Here is a 12241-nt window from a genome sequence, read left to right on the forward strand (position 1 = left end):
ACGGTACCACTAATACGTAGACACACAGGTGATGTCTGTGCATTTTTATTTGTAAAGAGGAAAAGAAACCTGATCACTGCAGTTGTGGAAAGATTTATTTTTAGGCTTTTATAACTTTACTGTCTTGACAGGACAGTGGATAGTTTTGTAAATCGGGGAGAACACATGCGAGAACAGAGCCACAGGTTGGATTTCAGTTCACTTCGAGGGCTGCAGCCTCTGTACATGGGGCGGTGATGCTATCCACTAGGCCACCAGCGCCCCTAAACAAACATTTTTAAAGACATTACTTTCATTTCTGTATATATTTCACTAAACATCTAAGGTTTTATGTAAAATTTAACTATTTTATGGTATATTTATATGTATGGCCTGCCATTTTGGAAATCATAGTACATAAATAACAACCTGAAACCTTGAATATATTAAATAGAGTTTGAACATATTTACCATTTCCTTCAAGAATGGTTTCAAATTAAATCCTAACCAGCTCGGTGATCGCCACAAAACAAGTAACTACTCATTTTTTTTTAGCAATGACCGAAACATGACTTTGTTTGTATGCACCTCAGGTTGTCAAATTGGCAGTATCTCAGTCTGTCGGGACTTGGGTTCAAGTCCTGGTGCGGACCAAATATGGAAGTTGGTCTGGTAGCTGGAGAGGTGCCAGATCGCTTCCTGAGCACTGCCGAGGTGCCCTTGAGCAAGGCACCAAACATGCATGTCCATAGGATCCTGTTTGTGCATATGTGTGTTGCATGAATTACAGAGTGTAAGAATTTCCCCTTGCGGGATCAATAAAGTAAATCTTAATCTTAAAAGTCAGAATGCCAAAGTCAAAGCTTCAATAGGAGTTTTCCACTGTCCCTGTGGTTATATTCCCTTCTTCTGTAAAAGTAAAACAACTACCAGAGAGCTCGAGATTCCTGTAGGGACCTCTGCTGGGCTATAATGGACATGCAAGAGCTCTGAAAACATGACAAGAAGTCAAACTTAGTGTGTGTAGCAGTAATATCAGGCTTATTATAACTCTGATGGTAATAGTCAAACAGGCTCTAAATGTATGTATAATGTATTCATTCATAAAGATTTGGCCTCTTCAACTTGTATTTACTCAGTTAACCATTTAGTTGCATTTTAATACTTTTCACTTAATGACTCTAAAAACCATTCATACATATTCTTCACACAAATGTAATTTTTAATGCATCGTGGAAAATATTGAAAACTTATTTTCCTTACTTTTCGGCCCGACTGAGATGATTTTAAATTAAAATTGATTTGGTAGAATTCAAAGTAAACACAGACCGGCTGCGGAGCTGGTGAACACAGTTGAGCATTTAGCAGCTAAAGAACCTTATATGGCCTTAAAATTAGGCTAAATTAGAGTGAATATTGAACATCATCAAGTGGACACAAACATGTCCCCAAATTAATAATTCAGTTGCTGACTGTTTGCTTGAAAATGTGTAACTTTACAGTGTTACAGTTGCTTTAAATGGAAACTACCAGAAATAATTATACTCTCATAGAGGCATCCATGGCAACAATGTGCATAGTTCTTACCCCCATAGTTTAACTATTTCAAATCAGACCATCCTTTTAAAAATCGATGCAAGTTAACTGCCTCCAATATCTGCTTACTTCTTTTTTTTAAGGTTGAACTTGCTGCTGGACACTGTAGAGTAGCTGCTGGTTCAGTTCTAATTTTCAATATCACTACAGTAGCGTATGTTGTTCTTTGGTAGTTTTTAACTAATTATAAAGTTATTATCATTGACTGCAGTGCAGACCTTAGGCTTCTCCCAGCAGGTTAGTATGTGCAGACAAATCAGGGATAAGAGGTGTCGTTTAGCCCAGCAGGGTGTGAGGTGTCACATAGGCTGTACAGGGAAACAAGATCTGATCACTTCTCAGGAGCCTGGACATTTGGTCTGTTACAGATCAAGTGAATAAGATATTTTAGAGGATGTTGACACACCAAGCTCTTGGTTTGTACAATCAAATATTTAAAGATGTAGATTTGTAAAAGGAATTAAACATATAGAGTGCTCTCTATATGTTTAATTCATTTTTACAAATTAAAATTTAGCTTGTTTTTGTTTTTAGACTTTGTAGTTTATTTATTTACATTGGATCCCCTTTAGTTGTTACCGCACTATTTCTGAGCCCTGCCTTTTACATAGAAGGTAAGAAAACAGTGGAGGCTTACAGGCATATGATGATTGTAATGATAAATTCAAAATGATGCTAAATAACTATCCTTATCCACAATGTTGTACAGTGAATCTCTTATTTCACACACAATACTCAATTCACAATTCAATTATAATAACAAATTATTATAATTTTACCTTCTATGTAAAAGGCAGGGCTCAGAAATAGTGCGGTAACAACTAATGGGGATCCAATGTAAATAAATAAACTACAAGTACTTTGGGGTATTAAATTGAGCAAATTAAAGGATAATTTATAATACAATTTCCTTGAGTAAAGCGAATGCATATCCTGCTTGAGACTTTACTCAAAGGTGAATTCGAACAGGTTTTACTTGTACATAAATACATAGACAATCCGACATACCTTGAACGCATCAAAAGATGCACTTTCTCATCACGTCATTACGCAAAGCTACGTATCCCCCTTTTGTCCAATCAGCCGAGGAGCCTGAAGCTCAGGAAAGAAGCAGATGATATGGCAGCTTTGAGAGCGACCAGGTGGAACTTGTTTTGTTCACACGGCTAAAATCTTTGATAATGAAAACACGTTGACTCCGTAACGTCAGCAGCGCGACATGATTTACTTAATATTGATTTCCGCTCTCTCCGGAGCAGTGCTGACGCTGGTGTTACAGTTCCTGCTGATATACCGGAGAAGCCCCGAGCCCGTAGGCAGGACAGTGCAGTATGTCAAAGTAGTGCCTGATAACGCATTGAAGGATTACTTTAATACCCAACATGCCGAACCAGGCCACCAGCAGCAGGACAGCACGGCATCTGCTGCATCGAAGCAGCAAGAGGCCGCCTCGACACGGCAGCAGGAAGCGGCTGTCACCGGCGGCAGCCCGAAACAACAGCCGCCACCGCCTTCTCAAAGCGAGCCCGGAGATGCGGCCAAACCTGAAACGTGCAATTTCCTAAATGCTATATTTTTGTTCTTATTCAGGGAGCTCAGAGACACCCCTGTTGTACGACACTGGCTCACCAAAAAGATCAAGGTGGAATTTGAGGAGCTGCTGCAGACCAAGACAGCAGGTCGGCTCCTTGAGGGACTCAGTTTAAGGGATATATCTCTGGGCAATTCCCTGCCGGTCTTTAAAACAGCCAAACTTATGAAGCCGGTGCATTTGAACGAGGACGGTATGCCCGAGGAACTCAACTTTGAAGTGGACATCGAGTACAATGGCGGCTTCCACCTCGCCATCGACGTCGAACTGGTGTTTGGGAAGTCTGCCTACCTGTTCGTGAAGATGAGACGCGTCGTGGGGAGACTACGGCTGCAGTTCACACGCATGCCTTTCTCCCATTGGTCCTTCTCCTTCCTCGAGGACCCGCTGGTGGATTTTGAGGCGAAGTCACAGTTTGAAGGGAGGCCGCTTCCTCAGCTCACCTCCATCATCGTAAACCAATTGAAACGGGTCATCAAAAAGAAACACACCTTGCCCAACTACAAGATCAGGTGAGCTTAAGAAAACACTGTTCACTTATCAGCGAAGTTGTGCTGAGCAAACTCCCTGAACCAATAAACAACTTGACCCAGTGAAGCTCTTACCTTCTTAAAAAAAAAAGAAAGAAGCTACAATCAAAAAGCTCAAGTTCAGAAGAGGTGAGGGATGATGCTTGGAGAGGCAGATTCTAAAGTGTGGGCTACTGGAAAATGTAAACAACTATAAAGTCAATGAACTGTGTTCAATGAAATGAAACAAGGCCTCAAAATGGACCACCAAGGGGTTTTATAATGTAAGCAGAAACAAAATATGTCATGTAGGTTAAAGGCCAACAAAAGAAACCCCAAGAAGTGAACGATAAAACGTTTATTATCACAATGTAATTTAGGCCTGGACGATTAATTAACACGATATAACTTTACTCAGCTTTCCCAGCACCGTGCACTGTGCTCATGATGAATTTGAAATAAATCTTGATTTGACACTTATCGTGATAATTATCGAGATCGACTGATATTACATTTTTGACTGTGATAACATTTAAAGTCATGTCGCCCACTAACCAGAGCTATACAAATAGAACACATTTTCTTTTAACCAGTACCACTGGTTTGAGTAATAATATAATTAAAATATAGGCATTTTAAACATGATAACATGTCCAAAAGAAGATCAGGCTTCTAAAGGTCAGCAAGTGCATCACTAAGGACTGTACACCTTTTATTATTACGAGTATTTCAACAAGAAATCAAATTTAGATTGAAACATTTTAGCCATTTTCTTTCTTAGCCTTTATGACTTTCATTTACGACGTTCAATGTTTTCTGAGCTGTTGTCAGAGCCGGTGCTTTGCCTCCCACATTTGTTTCCATGTTTTCCCGCACAGAGCAGCTCCTTGTATTTGATTATTATTGTGGAACAATAGTGTCTTATCAATGTAGTGTTAAACAGTCAAGGCCGAGCTCTCCCCTTATTTTCTGTTTTCTTTGTATGATATAGTTTAGGTCTAAATGATAATAACAAAACAAAAAAAAACTTGTGGGATTGCTCCAGTAGATTGCTTCAGCAGAGAGTTGGGAAAGTATAGTGTAATGGCTGCATTGTAGTCCATGGGGGCAACTGGGCCAGATCAAATGACACCGACTGAAAGTGCTTGATTTTGCCACTGACGGGCTCAGATTCTTGTTCAAGATGTCCAAAAATAGTATAGAAAGGATGAAGATCTCTACAGAGAAACCTTGTACTATGAGTCACAATTTGTGTTTTTTTTTTTTTAATCAATGAAGTCATAGAAAGAAAGTCTTAACAGCCATTTCTTGAAACAAAGGTGTCAATCTTTCTCGTAATATTGTCTATCAAAGGTTATAGAATAACAGTCTGAAGCACTTTTATTGGACCAATTAAGGTCGACACATTAGACACATCAGCACTCGTCATAACAACATGAAGCTGACCTTCAACAGCGTCAGAGGATTCACTTGAAGCTGCGTCTGGTGTATGAGGATCAAGATGACTTTAACTGAGTCCTGAGACCTGATCTCAGTGAACAAAACAATCTCACCTCAGTGTCCACTCACAAATTGTTGAGGAGCGTCCGACTGTGTGACAGTAATGCTCTTCTTGCCATGTTTACATTTTAAGCACTTGTCTTCACCATTAGAACTAGTGGAGCTCCCAGTATATCTAATGAATCACATATTTCCGAGTACATCAAAGATTTCTCTAAGTTTATTAATAACGTAGTACATGGTTGTACTGTCACTGCCACAGTTTGTGTGTGTGAAACAAAGAAGCCGTCCCAATCGAAAAATGAAATATCCCACTCTATGAGTCAGAGGATTTTAGATTTCTGAACTCCTACTTGCAGCTGCTACTCGTTTAAAAAAAAAAAAAAAAAATGTATCACTTTTGCTTTTGTTATCATGAATCATAAACATCGACTGCATGTCTGTGTTGAGATGAAATCACAGGGCGTTCAGAAAATAGTTAATGATGAGGAGATGTAATAATGGAAGGTTTGAAAGTGTAAATAAAAATACATTTTTTTCTACTGTGAGTATACAACAGGTCTGTCCTTCAGAAGTGTTTATAAAACAAGTGGTTTGAAGAATCTTTACCCACAGTGACTGAATAAGACTTAATTATATTTATCATAAACTTCATATAGAACCTGAAAAAATAAAAGCAGCACAGAGTGAAGTACAAGGAAGAACTGCACAAAGTGCCTCTTGATAAAAAAAGACACTTCATTTCATTAGTAAGAATTCGATCAAAAGAAAGTGTAAATAAAATGCACAACATAAGTCTGGAAAAAACATAAGTAGAGCGTAACCTTCCTGTCGTTTATCCATTTACTTAAAAAGGTTACATCACACGGTCATCAAATCAAAAAACAATTTGTCTGAACCCAGTGCAGCTTGATGGTGTGTTCACATGCCAGCGGCCATTTAGCACAGTGTGACCAGAGACTGGAGACACTTGTGATCTTCATCATGGAACACAACTGGATAGACAACTGTTTCTGCTATCAGTCCGAGATAAGCATATGACCTCCAAAACTTCTTCCAATTAGGAAGGTATTTATCCCTTTAACTGTGACTAAACAATTCTTTCAGCTCCATAACGGTGAGCTTCTGTGGACGTAAGGTGTTTGACCAAACAAAACAAAAAGTTATGTCATGTGCTCTCTACGGACCACGGAGCCTATTTTCACTTTGTTTTCCTGAGTCTCCCACATTCCTTCTAGCAAATTAACCCAGATGCCATGTGGAGTTTTTTTCAACAGTAGCTTTTCTCTTTACACAACACAAAGCTACCACTGGTGAAGCAACGGGGCAACTGTTGCTATATGTACTCTTTCGTGCATTATAGCCATGGGTCCCTGTAGCTCCTTAAGGCCACAGGCTTTGTGGTGGCTCGCCTCACACAGACAGTCTGTGTCAAGAAGGCCTGCTTTAACTGACTTCACTTGGAGCTATTCTGTTTTTATTAATGACTGACTTTGATATCAATAACTTCTATATTGTACTTGTAACAATCAAACAATATCTATCTGTTTTCCACACCACAGCAACAAAAAGGAAGTCCTTTGCGTCCTATATTGGATTACTTGTTTGTTAAAGTTGTACTTTTTTGGCAACTTTTTTCCTTTATTAGATAGGACAGCTGAAGAGAGACGGGACACATTGGGGGGGGAGAGAGTGAGGGATGACAAGCTGCAAAGCGCCAGGGCCTGATTCAAACCCACGACCGCTGCGACGTGGACTATCGCCTCCGTACGCCATCGGTGCACCGATGTTTTTAACTACCAAAGATTGCAAGCTAACTTAAAGTGTAATAGTTAGCTATAGTGCTAAAGTTAGCTGTAGTGTTAAAGCATTGGCACTTTTTTTTATTTTTTATTATCCATCAGTTAAACAGAGGTTTTATGGTGTTCAAACTTGTGGTATTACAAAGTGTTGAAGTATTGAAATGTTGACAACTTTAGAAATGAAAATGCATCCTCTAGGATCTTTCTTTGTCCTCTTCACACATTTATACCTTTTGGCCGCATGATGAAGTTGCAAGATAAAGCTTAGCTTCGAGGTCAACCTTAATGTGACTTAACAAGCTAGGTACAGCAATGTGACCTCCAGTGACTTTACAGAGCCAAGTCTTACATTGTATTTCATTAACCACATACACATTTTATGATCCAGTCTATCTATGGCCCACCCACCTCTCATTTATTTTGTTGGGAAAAGAAAAGCTTTTCAGCTCTTTGTGTCTTTGTCTTTTATAGTTAATCAGAGTGAAAAAAGCCTAATAAAGTGTACCTTATTAAAGACAGATGAGCTTTAGGTGAAATAAGGATGTGAAACAAGTTAGAAGAAGTTAGAGAAACAGAATGAGAGGGAAAAAGGGGAAGTGGAACGTGTGTATGAGAGAGAGAGAGCAAAACAAAACGATGACTTGCATTTTTAGGTCTTTATTTGTGTGGCTGCTTATCAAATGGAAAGTGTTTTAAAAGATCAACCTCTGCAGCACTTAGATAACTCAACTTCCCCTCATTGGTTTGAGACAGTGCTTCATTTCCATTGGCCGGAGTGACACAGAATGAAGGCAACTGGGAACTCGGCATGTCTCATTTTGAACAAAACTTACTCAAGTCCCAGCTCTCCCCTTGAGAACAGTGGGGGCCTTCTCACCCAGCGGCATGGCAACAAGACAAATGTGTAGCCTGACTGGATTCTCAGCCTGAGTCGAGTGAGTCCCGCCCTTAGTCACCAGGGGAAAGACTGGCTCATTATGTTATTTCCTATCGCTTATCACAGTGCAGTGTGCAGCGTTTCTCACTCTCTCTGACACACTCGCTCTATTTCACCCCCTCTTTGTCCAAATCACCTTGCAGCCTGCTAGTGAAAGCTCGGCAGATTTGCTCTGGCTGGGGATTCTATCAGTGTATGCAGAGGTCAAGAATGGCTCTGCAGATATGAAGCTGCAACTATTAAGACACCTCTGTACCGCCAAAAAGTTTGAAATCACAGCTTTGTATCTAAACTACAAATTTGGGAGGTCATTTACACAACATTACACAACATTGCACAACAGAGGAATCGTATCTTTGGCAACAGAACAGCCATGTGCCTTGCAGCATTGTAGTGTTAGCGTTTGGAAGTTTTGTATATTTTAGTCATGCGCATACTACTAATTTGGAGGCAAACACAAATACCAATTTTTAGAGGGGACAACTTCATAAAGTGAATTTAATAACCTACCTTTTCTATGTGGATTTTGCATTGTTCAATAGAGGTCTCTGCAAAAGTGACAGCTTTCCAAATTCTTAATGTATGTTCTCCAGCAGTTCTGCCAACTTCATCCTGACAGGTTACTTGTTCTGCAGACAGTGCAGCGAGTATTGCAGAGAGGACACTATTTGTAAGATTTTTACTACTTTCATATGGGAACTTATTGACATTGGAATGGCTCCATTTCAAACTCATATGAATCCATGATGTTGTTAAAGGTAACGGCCAGCAAAATCTAACTTCAATTCATGCCTTGTTTGATTTTTATCCCCCGTTTATGGCTGCAACCTTCCCAGTGTTACGGTCTTAGTGAGTGCCACGCCCCCTGCACGCAAGATGATGATTATTCAGTGATATTAATGGTCCCGGTCTTGTCTCAGTCTCTAAGAACTCTGGTCTCTCGGTTATGTCTTGGTCTCGGTTAGTGTGGTCTTCTTGACTACAACACTACAATACACTATCTGTAAACATGAATTGTATCTGAGTCAAGCAGATAGAGTTGAATCGTCAATGGTTTGTTGTTTAACGAAGAAGGCAACTCCCATTAAAGCCCAAGTATTTCACAATGTCATCAAGCTATTCTTTGTTATTGTTTCGATAGCAAGACATTACATACGATAGCAAGACATTACATACTCATGAGGTGCCGGATCCTGATTGTCTCTAACAAACAACAACACAGAGGCACTGTCACGAGTCCAGCAGCTCAATCTGAACTTTAAATTCAAGTATTTCAAATCCATTCAGACATTTTCAAGCTTAGGTGATAGTATTGTTTTCTGTGTCTCACACATGCCCACCTAATTTAAGGGTGGCGGGACTGTTTCCTCTATTTTTCCCTGCTTGTATAACTAAGAAGATTTTCTTCCTTTTGATTTAAGGGAAAGTGTTTTCATTGTCATTAAATAATCATCATAATCATAAATAATTACAATAATCATTTAAGCTTCTTTCCAAACAGACGTTCCCCTTGTTCCAGCGACTCAGTTTGGAGTTTTAGATTCTTTTTTTGTTATGGGGATTATAAACCGCATGAGGTTGTTACTTAAGGTTAAATTCCATACCAATGAATCTGACTGTATTTGGATTTTGGACTGTCAGACAAAATAGGACTATTCATCTTATCAAAAGAGAAAGAAAATAATCATGACCTTAACTCTTCTTTCATTTTTTTAATTTACTTTCCACAAAGCCAAAACACAATAATTTACTCGCTAAGGTCATTCAGACAGATTGTGACTCATCTTGACTTTTTTGTATCCAATTTCTATGTACTCTGAAGGACTTCCATTCTGTTCCCTGAAGCTAATGACATTAATATTATAGTTCAATCAATTCTTCTGATGTACTTTTTTTGATTTCAGACGAGTCGGCTTGCCTCCGATACGCAGCAAAATACTAGAGGAAACATTCTAATTTTGTAAATTGACCCTTCCATTGAATCCAGGACATTTAAGCCATTCATGTCAAAACAAGATTATTAGGGACAATCCAATACTACAGCAGGAAGCAGGAGAGGCTGAAAGGATTTTCTCTTTGCAGATCAAAGGTTCTCCAGAGAAGCTGACCTGATGTATGTTTAAATAGCTCATTAAAGGATCTGTGATGTTGTGGAACTGTAAACACATATTTACTGCCACAGACTCGCAGCCTCTGAGTTGTGTGGGAGAGTGCTGCAGCAGAAAAAGAAGAACATTCAACATGCGTGTGAGTGTGTATCTCCCACGATCATGCAGGGTGAGGGAGTGTGTTGAGATGATGTAATGAAGAGAAGCCTCAGAGAATGGAAGCTGGACCTTGGGATTTGCTGAGTGGCACAGATGGTAGTTATGTGGAGGGTGGGGGGGGGGGCTGGGACTGCCGCCCACTTGAGGTAATCCAAGCATTACAGCACACATGTAGTGTCATAACTCCAGCTATGGGGGAACACTATGATGAAAAGCCAAATCTGGGATGGTTTGACTTTGCTCCATTCCTAATGCCAGCTTCCTGTTTTGGTTTAGCACACATCCAGAAGCTGTAAATCTGACAAAAAAAAGCATCCATACTCAAGTTACTCTTGAGGGTTTAGCGTTAACATCTCAATTCATCCACCCATTCATGTTGTAACACAACACTGACAGCCTTATAAGTCAGCCCGTTGTACAACTCTTCAAATACTGGGGCTGCACGGTGAGCTCTTGAAGTGTTTTTTTGATCAAATATAACACTGAGTGATCATTGTTGTACCACTGAGTTAAGAATCTGTATCTTTTTTTTATTTTTTTTTAACATCCACTCAGTCAAAGCACGTTTGATCCGAGGCTGTCCTAGTTTAACAAAGCTGTCTGATAGTGAAATTACTTTAATGTATTTTTTATGTTTTTGTTTCCAGACAGGGCAGATGTTAAGTCATAAAAGCTGTCTTTTTCTCAGTTGTGAGTTTACATTTCCCTCAACTGCTTTGCTACTGCTCAAGCAAAAGGATGAAACTTTGTATTTGACAGAGCAGCTTCACTGGAAAGATGAAAGATTTAAGATTTTTACATTTAAGATTGCTTACATAGATATTGAAAATTTCTGTAAGCTCACTAATTAGATCAAAGTTACAAATACCTCTTAAATCACATTTTGTGTGTTACTGTTATGGAGATCGGGGCCAAAACAGCCCTGACCTTATGAGACATGCCTTATCCCCATGTTGGTTTTTTTGATAGTTCCTCCCTTCTTGCTCCTTGGTCATACCGGAAGTAGTTTCTCTTACTGCTGCTTGGAGAGGAGAGGATCAAGGAAAGAGGAGGCAACGATGAGCAGAACATGAGAGCAGCCTTCATGACTGAAATCCCCTGACTGAATGTTAGTCATTGAGAGGATGAGACCTCAATGAAACTTCACAACATCACAAGAGCTTAAAAAAGGAGAACAGACCGACTCTAAAGCAGACACTAAGGGGAGCCTTGAAACCGATTATGAACAAACAACAGTTTCTGAAAGAGTCGATATGTGATTAAAAAAGTTTTTGACATGAGAATTAAGAACCATGATGAGCACTACTTTCATAAAATCTGTAATAATTGAACCACAAACTGACTTTAAAACTGAAACTGACTTTGGAGGAAAGTGTTTCTTATTTCTTTTGCTTCATTTATTTTGCATGCATCTCTGTTGGGAGGGGCTAAGATGCAAGGAAAAATGCCAGAGTGGTATGCATTGATGTGATTTAAGAGACTTGAGAAGCAGCCGTGGACTCAAATAGAACTCTGTTGGTGTGCTGCTGTTTTATCTGGCACTGGAGTTGAACAATAGGACTTAGTTGTCCATCCCATATCCCACAGATGCTCGACTGGATTAAGATCTGGGGAATTTGTAGGCCAAGTCAACACTTAGTTGAACTCATTGTCCTGCTCCTCCAGGTCAAAGTCTTCCTTTGCACTGTGGTGGTTGTAGGCACATTTTGCAGTGGGCAGAGGTCCGCGTAGGCTGCTATGCATAAATCATACCCAACAAACTGCAAGGGGCTGTGTGTTCTGACACCTTTCTATCAGAACAGGCAGAACTTTTTCACCAATTTGAGCTCCAGGTCCTGGTCTTTGGACCAGACCACACGACCAGCGGGTCTTGGCTGCCCGTGACCCTGTTATGGGTTTACTGGTTTTCCTTTCTTTGGACCACTTTGGAAGGTTTTGACCCCTGCAGATTGGGGACCCACCACATGGGCTCTACTGTAGTCTTGGAGATGGTGTAACCCAGTCATCTAGTCATCAAAATTTGGCACTAGTTAAAGTCGTCTACATTCTAACCCATGCCC

General features: G+C 39.8%; 1 protein-coding gene across 1 annotated transcript in view; it reads left to right on the forward strand.

Annotated features, from left to right (window-relative positions):
• Positions 1–2652: 2652 nt before the first annotated feature.
• Positions 2653–12241, forward strand: part of pdzd8 (PDZ domain containing 8) — a 40229-nt gene continuing 30640 nt past the window's right edge. Inside the window, exon 1 of the mRNA XM_020626642.3 lies at positions 2653–3678. Coding sequence (XP_020482298.1) covers positions 2795–3678 — 884 coding nt within the window. The 5' untranslated portion in view covers positions 2653–2794. The remainder of the gene's footprint in view (positions 3679–12241) is intronic.

This window comes from Labrus bergylta, chromosome 10 (assembly GCF_963930695.1).
Source record: "Labrus bergylta chromosome 10, fLabBer1.1, whole genome shotgun sequence".
NCBI classification, from domain to species: Eukaryota; Metazoa; Chordata; class Actinopteri; order Labriformes; family Labridae; genus Labrus; species Labrus bergylta.